The following is a 25955-nucleotide window of genomic DNA, read 5'->3' as shown; positions in this document are numbered from 1 at the left end:
TCACTAATTCAATAAAAAAAGTTCACTTAGAACACTTCTTTTATAAATTTGAAATATATGTATATATATTAGAGTAGTAAAATAAGGAAAACTTGTTAAACTTTTTTGAGATACTTAATTAGTAAGAATAACATTTTTTTTTTAATTAAAAATAGGTATGGATGTTATGTCATAGAGAATTCGACTAGCAACCAATTATTTTGCTACTAATATCAGCAACTTTTTTTAAAATGATAATTTTATCTCAAATTATATATTAACTATAGATATATTAAATTCTCTAAAAAGTGAGGGTTAAAAACTAATTTTAGAATTCATAAATTGTTAAATCTTGAGTGATAAATTGATTATTCACACATAGATTACAAATAAATAGTACGAAAGCCTAACTAATCAAAATGATCATTTAATGAGCCTAAACCTAATAGAATAATTTGGTACTTACCCTTTCAAATCAACTTTATCCTCAATGTAGGAAAAGGAAAAGAAAATTACATAATTATGTGATTGTTATTAAAGTGACAACTAGTTATGAATCCACCTTTTTCATTATTTAATGTCAATGACATTATGTATGGAATTGTGAAGAAGATAGAGTATAATAAAAGTTGCAAACTACTAAACTGAATTTCCTATTGCAATTTTTTTCAAGTGTTTCTTTAACTTGACAGGTAAATAATTAATTCGTCACAAATTTAAACTCAATTTAAATGTTTATTGTTTATTAATAAATTATTATATGTACAAAATAAAATTTAATTTTTAACATTTATTTAAAACGAGTAAACTAAAGACTCACCAATCTAAGTTGGTTACAATTTTTTTACCTGGTAGGCAAAGATAATACCGCCAGTATCCAAAAGCATGAAGGTCCCGTTGTTTAAGTCCAAGACTATACACTTGTCTATACTTTTTTGGTCAGAAGACTATACACACTTTTTTTTTTGGGTCATTAAAAGACTATATACACTTGTCTATCATCCCATCTTCTTTTTGGGCCTTGCACTGATATTAAAATGGGCTTCTCTGTTGTTCATTTTAGGCAATGCACATAATTATTTGGGCCATCACTAATCCAATCTGATTGTTACTATAAAATAAGCAGTGCAAAAAAATTAAAAACAGCCAATAAGCTATAGCCCACACGGCATTCCGCCCCCTCTCTATCTCAAAGGTCTTGGATTCGAGTCTTACCAACTGCAATCGAGAAAAAAAATTGATAAGTATATAAGAAGTGTGTGAGTATGTATTGTATACTTAAGATTGGGAGTTATCCAATCTATTAGGATACCTAAAATTGATAAATATACGAGGATTAATCGTTGAACTCGGAGATAATGTGAAAAATAAAAAAATAATACTAATCAATACGGATAAAATCCTTAAATATTATATATGAACATGTTACGAGTGAATTTATAATATTTAAAATTAGACTGAAATTTTATTGGACCCAAACAAAAGAGTATCATTCCTGTATTAGAATTTGTCAAAAGTCAATATAATTTTCAAACAAAAACAAAACACTGAAGAAAATAAAAAATATTAATGAGTAGTGATTATCAATAATAAGTAAATAAAAAATATTAATGAGTAGTGATTATCAATAATAAGTAGTCGTTTAATATAAGTAAGTAACCTTTATATTTTTTTTTTCAAAAATCTCTTCCAATTCACCCTATAACTTTATTGTTAGCGATTTATGGTGAATAATAAATTAATAATATAATATAGATTAAATAATAATGTAGGTGTAATTTGATGGCCAATAACTTAATTAAAAGGTCAGAAATTGAAATTCTAAAAATGCATCAAATTTAATTACAGTGGAAAAAAAAATCATTTTTGCTTGGCACCATTTGGTTTCTTAAAATTATAAAATTATCCGAATTCCAAAATATATTATATTTTACAAAGATTTTTATTTATTAATTATCTCATTAAATATATTAAGAACTGCTTACTTTGTTAATTTTGTCTTTTCTTACCTCCAATCATTTTCCTTTCTGTTTATTTCTTTTCCTTTTCCTTTTTCTTTCTTCTCTTTTTCTTTTCTTTTTCGTTCCTTTTTCTCACTGATTTTCCGGGAAAATTTTCTCTCACTGCTGATTTCCTTCGCTCTCTACTTTCCCGGCGATAGAGGAGGAAGTAGAAGAGTATAAGGATGAAATTTCTCTGCTTCTACGGAAACTCTTTCTCTTCACTTCACTTCACTTCTCTTCCCTTCAATCTTCCGTGATCAACACGAACTCTTTCTTCTTCATTCAAACAACAAGCACCACTCTTAATAACATTCCTAATCCAAGAAAACCTTCTAGCACAACAACAATATTCTCTCTTTATTCTTCTTTTTCAACAAAAGGTACTTTCTTTCTTCTTTTATTATTATTTTTTTAATTTTTCCTTAGTTCTCATGTACCTTCACCTTTTTTCTTTTTTTTTTTAAGGAATAGTAAAATGACAAAATTTCTCTGTTTTTATGATTTTTAAGTATATAGTTGACTCAAATTTTGCTCCTTTTTTTTCTTCCCCTTTTTGAAGTTGTTTTTGTGTTTGATCGGTTAGCTTTGGTGCAAAAGCTTATTCTGATGATGACGAACTGTGTTACTATAGTTTGGGGCTTAGTGGTGGTGGGGGCATAATTTGAGAGTAACTGTAGTTTTTTTTTATTATTATTTTAAATCTTTTTGGGGTCAAGTTGAAGAATTTTGACTGCAATTTTTCTTTTTTGACCATAAGTTGACTATGTAGATTGTAGGGTGTAGTCTTAACCTGGTTTTGCAATGCATGATCTGCTGAATATTCTCTATTTTTAATATCTGTTATTTGTTTATCTTTACTGGTATTTAATGTTATGCGTTTATGACTACTATGCTGGTGATCTTGTGATTAAGGTTGATGGTAGACTGTGTTTGGATTTTGGAACTAATTTGATTGTATGGTCCTTTGTCAATTTGGGAATAATTTGGCTGCTAAATTTTCAAAGCATCTTTTCTGTGATTTATGCTGTGTTTGTTACCTTCCTATATGTGCTAATAGATATAGAATCTGTTGCTTTTTGTTCTGGTCAGTCAAAAATTTTTACCTAGTCACAATTATTGAGAGCTTGTTTGAAATGATTTGAATAACATGAATGGAATTGGTACTAGAAAAAGGGTAGTGGTGTATTGGTGTGGGCGTCTTCATTTGATGATTCTTTTATAGGGAAAGATAAAAGGGTACGAGTTTTATTGTTTGAAAGCTTAAAGGATAGAAAGAATATTTTAACGGGTAGGAGGAAAGTGTTACAATTGACTTGCTATTGTGTTCTGTTTTTTCGTAATATGTGACCGAACCAACCAAGGAATAATCTTTGCTTGGCTAATAATAATTATTCCTTCTGTGTTATGCATTCCAAAGTAGGACTATTTTGTCCAACAGAATGCTTGAGTATGATTGCTGGTTAATTCAACTTGGTAGATATAATAGTGATTATATTATATGGTATCCAAATTATTGCTTCTTACCTTTCCCTTGGGGCTCTTTAGGAAAACCGAAATTATGTAAGATAGAGTAGAACTACGAAAAGACCTCTTCCTGTATTTGAAAGACTAAATTATGGTACACACTTACATGGTTGTGGCAACTTTTATCTCTGTATGGCAATTTTTACCAAAACATTGATATTAAGAAGTCGTCTACTTTTCATTCATCTCACTATGTTTTCTAGGCAGTAGCTGAAAATGGAGACACAATACAGGGATTCTTTGTCCTCCCATGGTGTTGCAGGTACTTCCTCTTCATATTTCGTATTTTGTAGTTAGGGTGAGTTTGATATATGGGGTAAAAATAGATGTGAAGACTTCTTTGGTTAGGTTATTTGTGAATCTAATATATGGGGTTTTTTTACCTCCGTATTAACTAATTACAGTACCAAATTGACCCTCAATAGTTATATATACACTCATCTGTAGAGAATGATTATGAAACAAGTTTTCTTGCTGATTTTGTAGGCTCATTTAAGACTTCTTCACTTAATGTTCCGAAAAAGGTGGAAAGCAATGCTTGGGGAATACCGCACAAGAGTAATGTACTTCATGCTTCTAATGATGTTAGCTTGTTTTCCAGCTCACTACCTGTTCTTCCACATGAGAAGTGTAAGCTTGAGATTATGCTTTTGGTATCATAAATTGGAACAGTTGGAGCAATTATTGAGAACATTTTTCTTCGTCCTATTTTGTTGTTGATATGCAGTAAATTTGACTGATTCTGAACGTTATGGCCAACCTATTGATGATCACTTGCTAACGATAGATAAAGTGGACAAAGAGAATGAGGAAAATGATCCTTTTGAAGATTTTGAAGCCAATGTAGTTGGAAACATACTTCCTGATGAAGAGGAGCTTTTAGCTGGGATAATGGACGATTTCGACCTTAGTAGGTTGCCAAGCCAAGTGGAGGATCTGGATGACAATGATTTGTTTGGCAGTGGAGGGGGGTTCGAAATGGACTTTGAACCCCAAGAGAGTCTTAATGTTGGCATGTCAAAGCTAAGCGTTTCAGATGGAGTTGCTTCAAATGGTTTTGGTCATTATTCAATCCCAAATGGTATGGGAACGGTGGCTGGTGAGCATCCTTATGGAGAGCATCCATCAAGGACATTATTTGTTCGAAACATCAATAGTAATGTTGAGGACTCTGAATTACGGACCTTATTTGAGGTATTGTACATTTACCTAATGCTTCAGTATAATTGTTTATGTAATTCAGCCCTTGCTTCTTTAGCTGCATATATATACTCAATCTATGACTTAAGATCACTAATTGAGTTGTTGAGCATTAAGCCGATCCTTCAATGTTTATTTTTTAACACAGAATGTGTTGATCATTATACTTTTGCTTTAGTAATACATGAGCCAATTGTCTCATTTTAATTTTTGTCCTCAACTGCTTCCTTCATCCCCTACCAAAATTATACTTCTGCAAAATGGGAGGCAGATTAGAAGTAGATTTTTTCTTTTTTTGGGGGACGTAAAATTAGCAGAAGTTTCTGACTTAGAAACAGAGAGGTGTTGGTTTATTTGGAGAGGTTTGATTTACTTCTTTGTTTTTAGTGACCTTTTGAGCATGTACCTATTAGAATTGTTATGAGAAAATTCTGATTAGAGTTTAAATAGTTTATGTTTTAACTATTAATTTTTTATTTACATACAACGTCAGAAGATCTTGTATTTCTCTGTTTTATTTTGTGATAATTCTTTTTCTTTCTTTCTTATTTGATAGCAATATGGGGATATCAGAACTTTGTACACTGCATGCAAGCATAGAGGCTTTGTGATGATATCTTACTATGACATTCGAGATGCTCGCACTGCAATGCGTGCCTTACAAAACAAGCCCTTGAGACGAAGAAAACTTGATATTCATTTTTCAATTCCCAAGGTTTGATTTTAGAGCATAAATCTTAAGGTATGATTATCCTTGACATTACAGTTGTGTAACACGTGTTTCGTCTGCTGATTTCAGGATAACCCCTCAGAGAAAGATATTAATCAAGGAACCCTTGTAGCATTCAATTTGGATCCTTCAGTGTCAAATGAGGACCTTCGATTAATCTTTGGTGCTTATGGAGAGGTCAAGGAGGTAAAAGCTTAATTGCTTATATGTTTACCTGTTCATTTGTGCATTTACTTGGTCTTTACCTAAAGTTTGTCCAGTGCTGGTAGTAATTTTCTGTGATGAAATTTCAGATTAGGGAAACACCGCATAAGAGGCACCATAAATTTATTGAGTTTTATGATGTTAGAGCGGCAGAAGCAGCTCTTAAAGCATTAAATCGAAGGGATATTGCTGGGAAACGCATAAAACTTGAACCCAGTCGCCCTGGCGGAGCACGTAGAAAGTAAGTTGTAATTTATCTTTCGCTGTTCAGAACTTCTTCTTTTTCCAACATAAGTTTGTTCGTTAACCGTTTCATTTATTCTCATGTATACGGTAGAAAAGTAATGATATGGTTGAAAGATTGCACAAAAGTGGTAGACCCATGCATATTACGTTATATTACTATTTATCCCTTGAGATGTTAGCTAGTTGCTTGCAAGCAGCTTGATTGGTTAATTGAAGTTGTTTTCATGGAGAAAAACTTGGATAATTAACCGACTACAAAATAAAATGTGATAATATGTTTGAAATAATCAACCCTACTCTTAAATTAACTCCTCAGATAAGCTGGCTTTAACTCGTTAGCAATTTGTTATATCTTTTGTGAATGGAAATTTTATTATTTACATATTATAAATTATAAAGAGTAAAGTATCGTTTTTGTCCCCAATGTTTGGGATAAGTCTCAAAGTTGTCCCTAACGTTTGAATCGTCCTATTTAAGTCCCTAACGTTTCAAAATTGACGGCGGGACAAAATTGAGACGATTTTAAAACGTTAGGGACTTAAATAGGACGAAAACGTTGGGGACAAAAACGATACATAGAAATAGATTTTAATTTTATCCTTCATCAATATCAATCTTTTTCGGTACATAGTTATTCAATTATTTTTGAATCACATTTAAGTAAATTGCACTTAATCACATTACTTTGATTCTAAATAAATTTATTTTTTTTTTATAATTTTACTCTTAAAGATTTTTTCTCATCATGAAATGTTTGTAAAATGACTAGAATCACATTACTTTATTGTATATGCATCATTTTTTTTCCCTCAAGTTTATGTACTAGTCATTCTACAAACATTTTATGCTGAGTAAACATTTTTAAGAGTAAAATTGTAAAAGAATAAATTTCTTTAGAATAAAATTAATGTGATTAAGTGTAATTTACTTAGATGTGATAAAAAAAATAATTGAATAACTATGTACCGTAAAAAATTGATATTATTGAAGAATAAAATTAAAATTTATTTCTATGTATCGTTTTTGTTCCCAACGTGTTCGTCCTATTTAAGTCTATAACGTTTCAAAATCGTCTCAATTTTGTCCTGCCATCAATTCCGTTAACAGATTCCTAACGGCAGGACAACATAGAATCAATTTTGAAACGTTAGGGACTTAAATAGGACGATTCAAACGTTAGGAACAACTTTGAGACTTACCCCAAACGTTGGGGACAAAAACGATACTTTACTCAATTATAAAAAACTAACATAATGATGCATTTCTTGCTAGCTTGATGCAACAACTGAGTCAAGAGTTGGAGCAAGATGAAGCTCGAACTTTTAGACATCAAGTAGGTTCACCTGTGGCCAATTCTCCTCCCGGTAAACAACTCTTACTGCAGTCTTATTAATCAAATGCCATTGTAGCTATATCGTTTTAGAAAAGCACCTTCAGTTACAAGCTAAAATATCTCGTGCAATTGTCTTGCTAGGTAACTGGGCACATTTTGGTAGTCCAGTTGAGCATAATCAACTAGGTTCATTTAGCAAGTCGCCTGGTTTGGGCCATGCCAGCCCTGTCAATACTAACCATTTTTCTGGATTGGCTGCAATTCTTTCCCCACATGCATCTAACAAGATTGCGCCGATTGGTAAGGACCCTGGAAGGGCTGCAAATCAGATATTTGTGAACTCTGGATCAATGCAAGGAACAGCTTTTCAGCATTCCATGTCTTTCCCTGAGCAAAAAGTGAATGCAAGTCCTAGGCCTATATCTTCCTTTGGCGAATCAAGTTCAAGCTCATCAAGTATTGGAACATTGTCTGGCCCTCAATTTCTTTGGGGGAGCCCAACTCTTTATACTGAGCATTCAACCACATCTGGTTGGTCTTCGTCTTCTTTGGGGCATCCATTTACTTCTAGTGGCCAAAGGCAGGGTTTTCCATATTCAAGTCATCGCAGTTCTTTTCTTGGTTCCCAGCCCCATCATCATATAGGATCTGCTCCATCTGGCCTTCATTTTGATAGGCATTTTAACTACTTCCCAGAATCACCCGATGCTTCTTTAATGAGCCCAGTTGGATTTGGGAATTTAAATCTCAGTGACAGGAGTTTTATGATGAACAGGAGCAGTCATGCATCTTTAGGTGGTTCTGCTGGCCTTTCAGGAAATACTGCTGAAAATGGTTCACCTAATTTCGGGGTGCTGTCACTGCCTAGGCATGGTTCTTTGCTTCTCGGAAGCAGTTCTTATTCTGGACCAGGAGCAACTAACACTGAAGGCTTGTCTCGAAGTAGGCGACCCGAGAATAGTGGAAACCCAATTGATTCAAAGAAGCTGTACCAACTTGATCTTGATAAAATCCTCAGTGGTGAAGATACAAGGACGACTTTAATGATTAAAAATATTCCTAACAAGTGAGAACAATTAAAGAAGTATCCTAGTCAAGTGTTTTCTATTGTAGCAATTTAATACGAACAGTTATTAATGAGTTTTGCTCATTGTGATTGTTTAAGGTACACATCGAAGATGCTGCTTGCTGCAATTGATGAGAATCACCGGGGTGCTTATGACTTTCTCTACTTGCCAATTGATTTTAAGGTATATGAATCCAATAATTTTTTTAATCAACGATAATGGAGTCTTTTGGCCAGGTTGACTTATTGTCTATTTCTTCTTGCAGAACAAGTGTAATGTGGGTTATGCCTTTATCAATATGGTGTCTCCTTCACACATCATTCCATTCTATGAGGTTTAAAATCTATGCCATGACCTTCTATTTGTCTGTTAAATAATTAACTTTCTTCTGCATTGTTTGTGATGCAAGGATTTGTTAACGTGGCGGGCATTGTTTAACACATGCCTGTATGAAACATTTGATTTCTTTTCTTTTTAACAATGAAAATATAAATACAAGGTTAAAAGTTTTTTAACTGGTACTCCTAATTTGCAAGTATTTTTAACTTGTCATGGTCTAGAGAAATATTAATATGAAAGTCTATGTAGGCATTTAATGGGAAGAAGTGGGAGAAGTTTAATAGCGAAAAAGTTGCCTCACTGGCGTATGCAAGGATACAAGGAAAGGCTGCACTTGTGACACATTTTCAGAATTCAAGCTTAATGAATGAGGATAAGCGGTGTCGGCCAATTCTCTTTCATTCGGAGGGCCAAGAGACGAATGATCAGGTAACTTCTGACGACAATAGAGTTGTTAAGAGAGCCGAGCCGACCGGACACATTCATCCTGATCTTATACATACGTCTTGCAAACTTGATTGTGAAAAGTAGACTTTAGAATTGGAAATGGTTTAATTTATATATTGATCAATTATTTCTTTTTTCAAGTGTTTTTCTGATTGTTTCTCTCTTACCATCCAGGAGAATTTTCTATCCAGCAATTTGAATATATGTATTCGTCAACCAGACGGGTCTTACTCGGGTGATTTATTGGAGAGCCCAAAGGGGGATTGGGACGAGAAAATAGAAAAAGATTAACCGTTTTCTAGCTATTTATATGTTCCTAGCCACAATAATAAATGGGGGTTGGGAATGCTAACAACTGCATAGGGCAATGTTAAGGTGTACAAAGCTAATTGATTTAAAAGAACAAAAAAGTTGGTGTACAAAGGTGAGGAAGCAGCATTGCTTTCAGCTGCAGGGGACTCTGAATATGTCAATATTTCATAATAATCATCAATGGAGGAAGCAGCAAGGAACAGTTTCTTGTGTGTAGAGAAATCAATTGTCATTGGAAGTGGAAGAGAATAAGATGGCATTTCTTTGTCAGCTTGCATGCCAGAGTTTGCAGATTTGACTAATGTGTATATTATTAAAATGAGGTACTGTCATATTAGCTTTGTCAATGTTGTCATGAAACCTAAAAAACTTGTGCAATGTATATATGTGAACCAGTTTCTTTGCCTTATTCTTATGTTAGATCAGCCATCTAGAATATTGTTACTTGATACACTGAAATGTTGGAATATCCTTAAAGAACCTCTTATTTTTCTCTGGAGTTTATCCTTAGATTTATGCTATGGAATTCTGATATTTATAATTTTTTTATACTTTTTGTAGTATATTTTTTATATTATATAGTAATTTTTTTAATATTTTTGGCAAATATTTCACTAATTATAAATACTAAAAACTAAATTCTAAATCTTAAAAGTATAAAAAATTATAAAAAAAATATACTACAAAAAGTATAAAAAAATTATAAATATCAGTTGAACCGAACGTGAATTCCATAGCATAAATTTAATGCATGCAATTATTTTAATACATCAACCATTATATCTATATGGAGCCAATATTAAATTGAATTCAATTAGTTTGATAATGAGTCTATGAAAAAAATTGCATTTTATAAAGTTTAAAAATTTTTATTATATGATAGGTTAGTAACAAGTACATTACAAATTTTTATAGTATTCATTATAATAATGTTTAATTTAATAATTGTTATTAAAATTTTAGTTGTATTCGTTATAAAATAAATAATTACAATATATAAATATAAAATGAATTAACCGATTTAAAAATAGGATAATTTAATAATATTGAAAGTCATTTAATTTAAAAAATAAATGCTTCACATACTTACATAATTATGAATTTATAATATGATAAATACTTTTTAAAAAATTATTCTAATACTTGACTTCTAAACACCAAATTATTTATTTAAATAGTTTAATTTTTATCTAACGTAATATAATAAAGTATGTTTAAACCATATTATTATTATTATTATTATTATTATTATTATTATTATTATTATTATTATTATTATTCAAATGGGCTCAATTCAAATTACATACACATAAATCGAATCAAATAGATTCGAACTTCACTTTGCATAGTTTGAATGAGGGTGATTCGAACTATTCACATGGCAAACTTTTTCACTAATTCGAACATGGTTGATTCAAACTATTCACCGTGCAAATTTCCTCACTAATTCGAACAGGATTGATTCGAATTACTAAGCATTTTAGTTTGAATATGTTTGATTCGAATTACATAGAGACATGTTTTTGGTTGATTTATGTCTCATTTTTTCGTTTGGTTTAATCACGTAAATTCTGATACAAACTGGCTTAATACTGTCATTTGCCCTTTTTCTATTATTATTAAATCAAAATTTATTATTTTTAATTATCAATTAGTTATTAATATTTAAAAATATAGAATAAAATATATTATTAAATTATTAAGATAAAATATTAGGGGTGGCAATGGGTAGGATATGGTAGGGTTTGAAGTCAATCCTAATCCTATCTGCGGGTTGAGATTTTTATATAAACTCAACCCTACTCTATCTGCGGGTTGAGAATATCCCAACCCTAACCTTACCCGTTCTCAACCCGTGGGTACCCGACCCTACACGCGGGTTACAAAAAAGATGCAAAATTATTATATAATTTCATAATAATTTAAAATAGAACTGACTTTTATATAAAAAAATATTAAATTATCAATTAATGATATTCTTTTAGAGGTTAAGGATCTTTTACATTTAGTGAGAGGTCTTTAGTTCAATATCCACTTGAAACATATTTTTATATAAATATATAATATATAGAGTGCGGGTTGGTCGGGTAGGATTGAAGCTCAACCTGCACCCTACCCGACCCGCACGAAAATCCAACCCGCATCCTACCCTATCTGCTATAAATCGAGTTGACAACTCTATCCGATCGGATGGGATCGAATTGAATACGCTGTATGCAAGTAGGTGTATGTTATTACTCCTATAAAATATATTATTAAATTATTAAACTAGAAGAATTGAATTAATGACTAACTGATAATTAAAAATAATAAATTTTTACGATGTTTTAACATTTTTCCAATAATAATTCTCAAACTAGGTATATCTGATTATCTGTATATAATATATTTACTTTTTTAGTTTTATAGATCAGTGGCCAACAGTAATGAAGATAAAGCTGCTCAAGCTTGATTCATATTAGATTATTCTTGTGCCAAACTTCCGATCCTTCTAGAATATTTATGCCATAGTTATCCTCCTACATATTTGACAATTATTGATTCAGAGTATGTATCTCTTCCTGTAATATAAAATCATCAATTCTTGTCATAGGTATGAACTATCTTAGTGAATTTCTTTGGGCATTTATGTTGCCTTTCAATTTTAATTATATTAATGAATTTAACTAAGAAACTATTTTCCAGCGCGCATATTAAAAATCTCAATATAAATACATGTATTATTTAATTAGTATATATATATATATATATATATGATTTTTTAGTTAATGCTAAAATATGTTAATAATTTTTTAAAAAATATTTTTTATTTTTAATTTTATATTTAAATTATAAATTATAAATTATAAATTTTAATATTTAAAAAATTTAATTATTTTATTAATTTTTATAATTTTACTAAATTTATAATTAAAAAGTCCCAATACATTTTTTTAATTAATTAAATTTTTATATTATTTTTAATTTTATAATTAGGTCTTTTTTAGTGTAAAAAAGGTTAAAATTAACTAAATATTTTTTTAAAAATTAAAAATATTCATAATTAAAAACATAATTATATCTTTAACCGCATGTATTTTCGAAAAAATATTTTATTAATTTTAATGTTTTTAACATGAAAATGACCTAATTATAAAATTAAAAGTAGTATAGAGATCTAATTGAAAAGAAAAAAAAGTATAAGAACCTAATTAAAAATTTAATAAAAATTATAGAGACTAACAGAATAATTAAACCTATCTAAAATCTAAATTATTTATTCTATAATATAAATTATAAAGAGAAATACTAGAAGGCCATCAAAATTTATTTTTTTAGCCATCAGTTAGTCATTAATATTTAAAAGTATGAGATACAATATAGTGTTAGATTACTAAAATAAAAGAATTAAAGTAAAAAAATTAAGTTGATGGCTAAGTGAATAAATAATGGCCAAAAACAATATGTTCCCTTAATATTTTCCAATTATAAATTCTAGCCCTAAATTAAACTCTAAACTCTCTAAAAAAGATGGGTTATAAAAAATAAATTTACCATAAAAAATTACTAATATTAGTTAATTAAAAATTAATTTCTTATACTTATACTAGGTTAATGTAGTTACTTATGATTATTATTAAAAATGAGCCTATTATGTAGGGTGGGCAAATTAAAAATCATAGACACCAGAAAATTGATTTTGTTACCGAACGCAAAAGGCGAATTTCTTAGTGAATTTCTTAGAGAATTTCTCAATTAGAAATATACTTTTTTTTTCCAATAAATGATTATGGTTTAACTCTTAAAAAAGAGAAGTTAGATAATCACAAAGTTTATAGTCTACCGTATTCTACAACTTTCACAAATTAAGAACTAATTCATTGAGAGTTAAATTGGTTACCTATTAGTATATTATAGTATAATATAGTCTCAAAGACTATATATAATAGAATAATACCACCTCATTTTAGTAAAATTTTAGCAAAAAACTATTAGTATATACAATATGAAGGGTATTTATAAATTTAATTAATTAATATTATTGATATTATTATTAATATTAATTTTTAATATTAATAAACGGTTATTAATCGTTTAGTATTATTTGATTGAAGGGATATAATTTTTTAAGGATTATGTATATTTAAAACATTATATTTATTGGCTAAAAGGACACAACTCTTGAAGAATTGTGTATGTTCAAAATATTGTATCTATTGACAATAAAAAAGACACAACCATTTGTATACGTAACTAATCATAATTCCTATGTACAATATGTATAAAGAAGTTCTTGTCCACCATTTCAGAAACACAAGTACTAAGTATACATTTTAATCAACTATTAAGAGATTTTTTTGTTCAAGAGAGTTGAGAATTTTTTACTATTGCTAATTAAGAAATTCTTAGGTTTCATTGTGTCTTGGGAGAGTATTGTCATTAACCCTATAGCAACTAAGTGTGGGGACAAATATCTCTCTAAAGAAAGCGATCTAATCGTGCCTTGAAACCACTACACAAATATAAGATTTTGTCATCTTCTCATACAAATATACCCAACAATTTTAGAGAGATATTTCTTGAAGATGGCACAAGATCAAAACACTACGATCAAGGTTATGAATCAAGAGTTTGTTAAATTAGATCGCTTTGATGGAACGAACTTCAACCGTTGGAAAGACAAGATGATGTTTCTTCTTTCAGTTCTCAATCTTGCATATGTGATTGACCCAAAGACCACCAATTGCCGATGCCGCTGAAAATTCCACACCGGAAGAGAAAAATTGTTCAATTGAAGAAGAAACGTGATGAAGATACTTTTGCATGTCGAGGTCATATTCTTAATACTTTATCCGACCGACTCTATGATCTCTACATATCAATTCAATCACCATTAGAGATTTGAAAATTTTTGGAAGAAAAGTACAATACCGAACGACAAGGAACAGATAAGTTTATTATGATGAAATATTTTGAATTTATTATGAATGATACTATGCCTGTCATGGATCAAATTCATGAATTGCAAATCCTTGTAAGTAGACTTCGTGATCTACAAGTGATGATCTCTGAATCATTACAAGTTGGAGCAATTATTTTAAAATTGCCTTCATCTTGGAATGGTTATAGGAAGAAAATTTTACATTTTGGTGAGGACTTCACAATTGAGAAATTACTAAGGCATATACGTATACAGGAGGAAACTCGAAAACGTGATACTGTGTATCTTTCTCAAAGTTCTAAAGTGAATCATATTGGTGAAAACAACACCAATAAGAAAAAAAGAAAGTTATCTAAAGATTCAAAGCAAGATAAGAAGAGACAAAGAGAGTGTTATCATTGTCACAAGAAAGGACACTATATCAAAGAATATAGACTTCTGAAAAAGAAAGCATCAAAGACCAATTTAGTGGAAGAGAAAGATCTAATTGCTATTGTTGCAGAAAAAGTACAAAACATGCATATTGGCATGGTTACAGAAGTTAACATAGCAACACAAGGAAAATCACTTGACTGGTGGTGAGATTTAGGGGCTACTATTCACGTTTGCAATGATCGCAACCAATTCAAAACATATAAAGAAGTGAACAATAGAGAGGTCTTAATGGGCAATGACAACTCAGCCAAAGTTTGTGGTCAAGGAACTGTGGAATTAAATTTTACATCTGGAAAGAAATTAAGTTTAATAAATATACTTCATGTTCCATATTTGAGAAAAAATTTAGTTTCTATTAGTCTCTTGTATAAGAGAGGATTCAAAGTTGTAATGGAATCCGATAAAGTGATCTTGCTTAAGAATGATGTATTCGTAAGAAAAGGATATTGCACTGAAGGCATGTTTAAACTTAGTATTAATAAAGTGAATGTTTCATTGTATGTTGTTGATTCTTGTGATTTATGGCATAGTAGATTAGCACACTTAAATTACAAATCAATTGAATATATGCAAAAGAATAACTATATTGATCTTAATAACAAGGATTTTAATAAGAAATGTGATATTTGCATACAATCCAAAATTACTAAGAAACCTTTTTCCTAAAGTTGAAAGAAATACACATTTATTAGAATTGATTCATAGTGATATTTGTGAACTAAATGGCAATATCACTAGAGGAGAAAAAAGATATTTTATAACCTTTATTGATGATAGTTCTATATTTACTTATGTGTATTTGCTTAGAAATAAAGATGAACCTTTTGAAATGTTTAAGAAATATAAAATGGAAGTAGAAAATATACATGATAAGAAAATAAAAGTTCTTCGTAGTGATCGAGATGGAGAATATTTTTCTAATGAATTTGATAACTTTTGTGAATTACATGGTATTGTGCATGAATCTTCCGCTCTATATACTCCGCAACAAAATGGTTTGGCGGAAAAAAAAACTGTACCTTAGTGGATATGGTTAATTCAATGTTACTAAATGCAAAATTGCCTTACAATTTATAGGGTGAAGCATTATTGACATCATGTCATATCCATAATAGGATACCATCAAGACATAGAAAGGTTTCTCCTTATGAAATTTGGAAAAGAAGGAAACCTAATTTAAATTATCTCAAAGTGTGGGGGTGTTTAACCTTTTATCGAGTTCTTGATCAAAAGATAACCAAATTGGGGCCAAGAGGCGTAAAAGGCACTTTTATAGGATATGCTCAAAATTCTAAAGCATATAAAATATTAGACTTAGTGTCTAATGTAGTTGTTGAATAAAGAGAGGTAGAATTTATTGAAAATAGATTTATCAATGATTCAACTTCTAATTCAGAGTATCCCCAAAATGATACTAATATTTCACAAGAAATAAATAATCAAAATAATAAGCGTCTAAGCGACAAAGAGTTGATTGAACCAAGGAAAAGCTTGAGAGTAAGAAAAGAAAAGGATTTGGGTCTTGATTTTATTTCTTATCAGGCTATTACCTTTTTGGTAGAAGGAATTAGGAATTCTGTAACAAACAAGATTCCTATTATTATGAACATAGAGGGTGATCCTCAAACATTCAAAGAGGCTATGGCTTCAAGAGATTCTGCTTTTTGGAAAGAAGCAATAAATGATGAAATGGACTTAATATTATCTAACAATACTTGGGGCTTGGTTGATTTGCCTCCAGGATCAAAGCCTATAGGATGTAAGTGGGTATTTAGAAGAAAGTATAACACTGATGGTTCATTACAAACCTTTAAAGAAAGGTTAGTGGCCAAGGGATTTAGACAACAAGAAGGTTTAGAATATTTTGATACCTACGCACCTGTGGCAAGAATGACTTCTATTAGGACTCTTATAGTATTAGCATCCATACATAAGTTTCATATACATCAAATGGATGTTAAAACGGCTTTTCTAAATGGAGATTTTAATGAAAAATTTTATATGGAGCAATCGGAAGGCTATGTGCTATCCGGAAATGAAAAGAAAGTTTGCAAATTAATTAAGTCTTTGTTTTGGCTAAAACAAGCGCCTAAACAATGGCATGAGAAGTTTGATTCAGTGGTGTTATCAAATGGCTTCTCATATAATAGTGCGGATAAATGTATTTACTCAAAATTTACTATAGATTATGGAGTAATCATTTGTTTATATATTGATGATATGTTAATAATCGGAACAAATTTAGAAGGAATTTATGTAACAAAGGAGTATCTAACTTCTAAATTCAAGATGAAGGATTTGAATGAAATAGATACAATATTAGGTATAAAGGTGCATAAGAATGAAGTTGGCTTTACTTTAAGTCAATCTCATTATATAAAAAAGATATTGAAAAAGTTTGATCATCTCACTATTAAAGAATCTAACACACCCTATAAATTAGAAGGAAACATGGGAAGCCCTATAGCACAATTAGAATATGCTAGTGCTATAGAAAGTTTAATGTATGTAATGCATTGTACTAGACCTGATATAGCATTTGCTGTGTGCAAATTATCAACGTTTACAAGAAAGCCTAGCAATCAACATTGAAAAGTTATAACAAGAGTTCTTGGTTATTTCAAGAAAACCATAAACTTGGGATTACATTATAGTGATTATCCCGCAGTTTTAGAAGGTTATTCCAACGCAAGTTGGATTACAAATCTTAGTGACAACAAATTCACTTCAGGATAGATTTTTACTATAGGTGGTGGAGCAATAAGTTGGGCCTCAAAGAAACAAACATGTATTACATATTCTACTATGCAGGAAAAGAAGCGGAATGGTTAAGAAACTTGTTATATGATATAAAGCTGTGGCCACATCAGACTACAGCCATTTCAATCTTCTGTGATAGTAAATCAACCATGTCTCAAGCATATAATAAAGTTTATAATGGAAAGTATAGACATATAAGTTTGAGACATGAATTTGTGAGGCAACTAATAGATGATTGTGTAATTACCATTACTTATGTAAGATCTCAAGGAAATTTAGCAGACCTTTTAACTAAAGGTTTGTCAAGGGATAAAATCAAAGAGACTACTGCTAAAATGGGATTAAAACCTATTATTGCTAAATGATGGGAAACCAACCTTATTCTAGTAGACCACTAGTTTCAAGGTTTAATGGGTAATAACAAGTTATTTAGCAATTGGAGCACTAAGGTATATGATTTAGTGCTATTTACAATAAATTAGGAGGGTGAGTTAAAACTCTTAATGGAATGATAATATTATTTATCAAAAGATTCCACCTATATGAATATAAGAGTGGTGCCGCTCTAATCGAGAATTTTAGAGGTTTTATTCTCGTAAATATTCATGAAACCAGGATGAGCACAAGGCCATATAAGTGCTTAAAATGATAAACTCTTGAACTTGGAGGGTATAAGTAATGTGTGTGATTTTTTATACTAGCAAATTGAGTATATGTTTAATCGATTAGACACCTATTATTTCATTAAAACTTTAAAATTTACACTAAAAGAATGTTTAATCTTAGTGACACATTCTTTATGCATATACTTGCATTGTATGACATTTAAATTTTGTAAATAGTGGGGGATTGAAGAGTATTTACAAATTTAATTAATTAATATTATTAATATTATTGATATTATTAATAATATTATTATTAATATTAATAAACGGTTATTAACCGTTTAGTACCATTTGGTTGAAGGGACACAACCTTTTAAGGATTGTGTATGTTCAAAACATTATGTCTATTGGCTAAAGGGACACAACTCTTTAAGAATTGTGCATGTTCAAAACATTGTATCTTGTAACACCCTACCATACAGAGTCTTATGCTTAAATCATAATTCAGAGATGGCAACGTATTACGACCTTAAAAATAAAAATTTAGTATGTATAATAGTATGAATGATTGATTATAACTAGGAGCCTTTGTAGAAAAAGGGGTAAACAAAAATCGAAATCCTAAAGCGCAACACTCCGATCGATAACGTAATGAACAAAGGATAAACCAACGCGAGATTATATATATACAAAGGAGTGTCAAAAATAGGAATATCAAGACTCAAAATCCGGCTGCGAAGATAACCGGTCCGAGCATAGCAATATATACATATGATAAAATAAGGAAAACCCTAAAGAAAACCCAAAGGGACACAAATACATAAAACCTATTCTCCAAAATCTCCCATAAGAGGAGTCATCTCAGTTTGTATTATTTAATGGAGATAAAAGTATCTAAGCAAAACATATAAACCAAAACATAGTCCCGAGAACAAAGGATCTTCGCAAATCCAGAAGTCTCCAGCAGGCCTCAGCGAGAAACCTCACGTCCTGCATCTGAAAACCACAAAATCCGCATGGGTGAGAACCAGAGGTCCCCAGCATGGTAACAGCTTCCACATATATAATACATAATAATAGAGGAAAGCCGAAGGCAATCCTAGAACTTCCTCCACATAATATCAAAGCTTATATACAAGCTAAACCATATGTGGCGACTGACTAAAGATTCTTCAGTCTAACTAATACTTCCCTTTCCAATTCCTTCACACCTCCCAACCACCAAGAGGAGTATAACGTAGCAAACACAGTTATATCAAATAAGAAATATACAAATAGGAACAGTTAAGGCATTTAGATAATTAGCAAGTAATATGCAGTCAAATAGGCAATCTCAAACAATTCATATAGTATGCATATGATGAATGCCTGTCCCTAGTGGCTGATGATATCATCTGTCGGTTATAGAGCCAACCCGACAAGTCCTGGTAGCTAACCATTGGACTGTCCCTCTGTCGCGCATCCCCAACTCGAGTTATACTCATCATAAACTTGATCATAATCATGATCCATATCCATCACCTTCACTGGTGAATATTTACGGGGGCGAGCTCATCCGGGGCTTTCACAGTGCCCGGCCACCCTTACGACATAGGGTCAAAAGAGCTTCGAGTCTCAACTTGGAGCACGTGGTGGCTAGTCACTGCTTCCATCCAGGGAAACTCTCATCTCCAACAGTGGAAGTGCAACATTCACAATTTATTCAACAACATATATGCATTTATACTTAGCCATAATCATGGCTCCGCCATAACACGGCAATAATCTAGCCATCCGACTCACGGTTAAATCCATAACCAGCCAATTCATCAACAATTATGGCCCTTCAGCCCATGACATAACAAGCACTTCCACCGCCATCCTCCGCCTCTCACATAATCATCTTTGATCCTCATTGATCATTCATTTTTCCCTTGCTTCACTCGCAAGTTACCACATCCCCTAGCTCCTTTTCTAATTGCTAGGCATATCATAATGATTTAAGAGATAAGTAGTGAGATCGGAGGCTTAGAAGTATGAGATTTGGCTTTTAAAACTGAAAAATTAACTTTGGGATGAAAACAGGGCCCCGCGTACGCGCACTCCACGTGCACGTGTGGATGGCCACAAAACTCATCGACGCGTATGCGTCATGCAGGCTAACGCGAGGATTGAAAAATAGCCAAGCAACGCGCACGTGTCAACCACGCATACGCGTGGGTGCTCTTGTGCCTCAGGCACAAAACTGGCACAGTTCTGGCACAACTCTCTGGAAAATGGCTGGGCATTGGGTGCAGCACATTCGGCATGCCCGCGCACATCACGCGCACGTGTGGATGGCGTTTTCGAGAAGAACGGCATGTACGCGCCAAGTGCACCTACGCACGGGGGTCATGCTAAAAATTTTCTAAGTTAAAAACTGTAGAATTCACAGATTCAACCCCCAATCTTCCGATGGACATAACTTCCTCATTTTAAATCGTTTTTCACCCGTTCTTCGAACGGCATGGACATCCTGAATCCAATTTTATTTCTAAACAGATTTGGCACAAAACAGAGATCCGTAATACAAGTTATGTCCCGTCAAAGTATGCCCAAAAAACCATATTTTTCATACAAAACCACAAAGTACCATTTTTAAAACAAGTCATTTTTAACTCTTTTCAAAATCAATCAAAACATGCCAATTTCATCCATTTTCTTTGAAATCAATCAAAATATATCAAATTCAACATCAAGCCTCCTCAACTCACACATTGACACTTTGCCACAATTTACAAAATCACTATCCCATCATTTTAACCCACTTCCCCCAAGTGGCTCAAACTCAAACGCATTGACATATCATATACTCTTCCTCATGCCAATTTTCAACAACACCACTTCCAATAAATCATCATTGTACACAATTAATATCATACTCACCATCAACATGGTTCAGTCCACAATTCAACCATAACCAATCATCAAGCATATATCACAACATGCATATTTCTCATACATCATACCATCAAGGCATCAATAATCATCATCACATATATGACCACATCATATATTTCAATCATCCAACAACATCAACAATTCAACGCCTATCTTAGGGCCTCTAGCCTAAGTATTTCCTACCACATTACATATTAGATACGAGAAACCGAGACCACACCTTAGCCGATTTTCCAAGCTCAACCGGAGCACTTCCAAACCACTTTTCCTCAAGCTCTCAAGGCCTCAACACCTCCAAGAACAGATTTTTCACCACCAAACCTTTTTCAAGCTTTTTAATATCACCAATCAAGCTCCAATATTCACATATACAAAACCTAAGCCACAATCATCACACCCATACACAACATCTCAAAACCCAAACATCATAGAACCACAAATTACACTAGGGTTGAGAATCTTACCATACCCAAAGTCCAAGAAGACAAGATTAACCTTCTTCTTCAAGAGAGTTGGGTCCTATAACATCAAAGAGCCCAAAATCTCAACCTTTTTGCTCATAAAACTCGAAAATAAGGCTGGAAATTCGAGGAGCAAAACATGGCTTACCTCAAGATTGATTGTATGGTTTTTGTAGAGCTCTCCGCGGTGAATGCGTGGCCGCAAACGGTGCGACAATCGGAGCTCTAGATCAAAAGTTATGGTGGTTTGAAGATCAAGTGAGAGAAAGAACTTGAGAGAGTGTTCTTCTCTTCATGGCCTCCATTTCAGCGTGTTTAGTGTCTCAAATGAGGAGAGAGAGTGCTGAAAACTAGGGTTTTGGTTTAGTTATGTTGGGCTAAGGGCCCACTTTGGGTCCGGTTGGCCCGGTTTGGCCCGTTCGGTCCAATCTTGGTCCGAATTCTATAAAATTGGTACCAAAATTCTCGTCTCAATCTCCTTTATCACATTTAGCCATAAAAATCACATTTAAAACTTTCTAGAATAAATTCTCATTTACGGGTTAATTAGCCGTTAATTAACCGGGTTTTATATATCTATTGGCAATAGAAAAGATACAACCATTTATATACGTAACTAATCATAATTGCTACGTGCAATATGTATAATAAGTCCTTGTCCACCATTTAAAAAACACAAGTACTAAATGTACATTTTAATCAACTATTAAGAGATTTTCTTTGTTCAAAAGAGTTGAGAATTTTTTACTATTACTAATTAAAAAATTCTTAGATTCATTGTATCTTAAAAGAATATTGTCATTAATCTTATAACAACTAATTGTAAGAACAAATATCTCTCTAATAAAACTGCCTTAAAACTATTACACAAATATAAAATTTTGTCATTTTCTCGTACTAATATACCCAACACAATATACTATAGCATTTTCCTTATCATAATGGAAAACATTTGTTCTGCTGCCTTTACAAAAGATTGCATCCTCCCAGACGCGTTCCATCTGAAGAAGGAAATTCATGGCCATTTTCTGAGTTGTTGCCTTGTTGGTTTGAGTCAATGATTTAATGTAAAATTATTGTGGCGTCAAGAAAATTTAATAACTAAAGTATAGTGGTATAGTGGAAATTCATAGTCATTTTCTTTTAATATTTTAAAAAAAATAGTGGTATAATTTTATTTTGGTTAACAAATATAAATTTTGATTTTGAGCATATAATTTTGTTTAAGTTAATAAATACATACATTTCAATTTTGATATATATATATATATATATATATATATATATATATATTCCAACAAAATATAATAATGTAAGAAAAATATTTTAAAATAGAAAAAAATAAGAGAGATTTTGAGAAGAATTAAAGAAGAGAGATAATTTTATTGAAAAAAATTTTAAGAAGAAAAGATATAATTACTAATTTTTTGTTTGTCAATTACATTTTTATTAAAATTAGTAGTATCAAAAAATATTTCAAATTAAATATTATAAAAAAAATTAATAAGATTTGATTAATTTTTAAAATTTTAGGGATGAAAATGACTTACCTTTGAACTTTCAAGAACTATTTTGATTATAAATAATTTTTTTACATGTCAAGTGACACGTCACGTGATGTGTCACGTGTCACTAATCTAATATATCAACCAATCATCTTGTGACACGTGGTATTAACCCACCACATCATCATGCCACGTGGTACTTAACGTGACACATCATCATCCAACTAACGAAAAGACTAACGTGATCAAATTGTATATCTTTCGGAGATGATTTCGATTAATTTTGTCTTTCGAAAACCAAAATAAAAATCAAAATATCTTTCAGAAATAATTTTAGCTATTAACTCATAAGAATAAAGTAGACACAAATGATGATAATAATATTTGACAAATTCATAATAACATTATCTATCGATTCATCCATCTTAATAATACTAATGTCATACTAACTATATATACACCAAACTCAATTATTAAAATTAACTATAATATAAAATATATATTAAAAATAAATTAAATTATATATATTTATATATAAATATATAATAATTAATTTTAGTATATAAATAATATTTTTATAATAATAATAATAATAATAATAATAATAATAATAATAAGCATATTAATTATTATAAGTAACAAATGAATGAATAATAATAACTTTTAACTAATAATATCTTTTATAAAAAATTTATTAGAGTTCTTTTGAAGTATTTATTTTATAGAAATATTTGATAAATAAAAAATAATTTTTTTTAAAATAAAATAAAAAATATTTATTTCTCTAAACAAGATTTTTGAATTTTAATTTTTTGAATACGATTTTTTTAATTTTTTTGTGCATTTAGGGCAAGTTTGTTGCATCCCCAACAAACTCTATAATTTATATAGAGTTTGTCGCACCCTGGCAAACTTCAGGTTGAATTTCCAAAATAAAAGCATCATTGCTGGAGAACAGAACTTAAAACCACAATTTCATTCTCCACTTTCATTCTCATTCTTGGTATTTTTTTCCTATAATGTCAATGAATACATTGTTATCCATTCATTATAATGGTGAAATAGTGTATAATGAAGAAGACTCTATTGTTTTTAGGTTTGGACAACCAATAATTACATATATGACACCGAAAGTCAACAGTCTAACAGCGTTAAAGAATCTGATAATGCATTTCGTTGGACAGCAATAGATAAAAAGAGTGAAAAAATTTACTACAGATATCCGATTGAAGTTGATGACAATTTGTTTTATAAATGGTATGTCACAATTGGCTTGTCTCTGTTGTTAGTATGTTTATTAGACCACAGTTTTGAGAAATATTTCTGTCGCTTTGAATTAGGTATCGGTTACGTGACGACGAGGACGTACGTCTTATAAGGTCGTGGCACAACCGATGAACAAATATTCATCTATTGAAATTATTCGTGTTCCTCGTTGAGTTGGGTGGACGAAGATCATCTGTGGATATTGTCGATGATAGTCTGTCAAGTGGAGCTGTTAGACGGAATATTAGAAGAACGATGATCGATCTAAATATGCCACCTGAAGGTAGCCCAGAGGGGTCTAACATTTAAGTTGGTAATGCTGACATGATGGAAGATAATGTTGAAAGTCATGAGGATTCTGCCATCAGAGATCTGATGATGGATCAGTATAAAGTTAACCCCGATGACAGAGACGATGCTATTTGATGAGTTTGAAAAACTCTAATTTAAATTAATGATGATCAAACATTATTAACATAATTAATTGAAAAATTATTAATTTGATCTTTGATCATATGTACTAAACTAAATAATTTTGCTGTGCAGATTATGCTTGTTGGGCCGAAAAGAAAGAGAAAAATAAAGCAAGCCCATTAAAATATTTTCAACATTGATACAATTTTTTATTGTGGCTGAAACAATGATTTCTATATTGGGCCAGATTCATTTACTATTATTCTTAGCCCAAGTTAATATTTCTACTAGAAACTAGCTTGTTTGGTCCGAAACCAATATTGAGAGAAAGCAAGAAATACTTCCAACGGATCTTTTTTTTTCATCATGTGATGGAATTCAAATTTTATCAAGGAGAGTTTATACAGACATTGGGAATAAGAAAGAGAAAAAGGAATTGATTAGATAGCACTTAATGCTACACGTTACCTAAAGCAAAGGGAAGTAAAATCAACTCATCTTTAATTAATTTGTTCAAATTTATTTGATTGCTTTTCTTTCTACTTTCTCTTCTCTCTCATCTCTCTTAAACTCTCGGTCATTTCACAGAGGAAACATGGAAGCTATAGCAAGCTACCTGAAAGAAGAAGAAGCAAGCAACAAGACCATCACAATGATGGCAAGAAAAAGAAAATAAAAAGTATGTTGTGGTTGAGATCTTCACCAAGAAAGGTAAGCTTTGGTGAAGTAAGATCAAACTCTCCATACCAAAAATGAAAGAGGAGATTTCGGTCAGAGGAAGAAGATCCTCAAGGGATGGCTTGTCTCAACTACCACAGGAGGTAGCTACTGTAGCTACGTGGAGAAGATGCAGAAGTTAGAGAAGAAGAAGCTGTCATCATCAAGAACTCATCAAGGGCTAGGAGTCCTTCTTGGTGTGCAAGCAAAGAGGGATGGCTCGGATTGATGAAGCTTGGTGTAAAGGGAAGACTCAGATGTAATTGCATGTTGGATAAAGTATTCAATTTCCTCTCCTCTCTCTCTGGCCGAACCGATTTTCTTGAAGAAGAAGAATTTTAGCTTGGTTCAAATGTTTTCAACCGTGGAGGCTTCCCCTTCTATAAATAAGGGAGAACAGCCAGGACTTGAAGCAAGGAGTGAGAGTGTAAGGCACAGTGTTCACATAGCTACTTAAGCTAACAGAAGTTCTTCTCCTTCAATGTTTTTCATTTTGTAATTTTCTATTTAATTTTTTCTGTCTTGAGTCTCATGAAAAAAGGCAAACAGTGAGGTTTGTAAGAAAAAT

The 25955-nt window shown here is 31.4% G+C and overlaps 1 protein-coding gene across 3 annotated transcripts; it reads left to right on the top strand.

Annotated features, from left to right (window-relative positions):
- Positions 1-1958: 1958 nt before the first annotated feature.
- Positions 1959-9864, top strand: LOC112795124 (protein MEI2-like 2). Of its 3 annotated transcripts, XM_072237015.1 has the most exons (14): positions 2613-2649; positions 3528-3600; positions 3710-3768; positions 3993-4136; positions 4234-4700; positions 5263-5421; positions 5506-5622; positions 5730-5881; positions 7159-7250; positions 7361-8285; positions 8385-8469; positions 8552-8620; positions 8875-9054; positions 9247-9864. In XM_072237015.1, the coding sequence occupies exons 3-14, from the start codon at positions 3723-3725 to the stop codon at positions 9361-9363; spliced, it is 2553 nt and encodes an 850-aa protein (XP_072093116.1). In that variant the 5' UTR covers positions 2613-2649; positions 3528-3600; positions 3710-3722; the 3' UTR covers positions 9364-9864. The 3 variants fall into 3 exon arrangements, with proteins under 3 accessions (XP_025692864.1, XP_025692869.1, XP_072093116.1); XM_025837079.3 differs by lacking the exons at positions 2613-2649; positions 3528-3600 and adding an exon at positions 1959-2362; XM_025837084.3 differs by lacking the exons at positions 2613-2649; positions 3528-3600 and adding an exon at positions 1981-2362 and having other exon boundaries at positions 3714-3768.
- Positions 9865-25955: the final 16091 nt, after the last annotated feature.

The sequence above is a fragment of the Arachis hypogaea genome, chromosome 1 (genome assembly GCF_003086295.3).
Source record: "Arachis hypogaea cultivar Tifrunner chromosome 1, arahy.Tifrunner.gnm2.J5K5, whole genome shotgun sequence".
Classification (NCBI taxonomy): Eukaryota; Viridiplantae; Streptophyta; class Magnoliopsida; order Fabales; family Fabaceae; genus Arachis; species Arachis hypogaea.
The sequence above is the reverse complement of the archived record's forward strand: the minus strand, read 5'-3'. Positions and strand labels throughout refer to the sequence as shown.

Excerpts from the sequence above, each read along its gene's own strand:
- LOC112795124 (XM_025837079.3), top strand. The coding sequence starts at position 3,723 with ATGGAGACACAATACAGGGATTCTTTGTCCTCCCATGGTGTTGCAG. Across the intron at positions 5,623-5,729 it reads CTTATGGAGAGGTCAAGGAG|ATTAGGGAAACACCGCATAA; the intron begins GTAAAAGCTTAA and ends ATGAAATTTCAG. Across the intron at positions 8,621-8,874 it reads ACATCATTCCATTCTATGAG|GCATTTAATGGGAAGAAGTG; the intron begins GTTTAAAATCTA and ends AAGTCTATGTAG.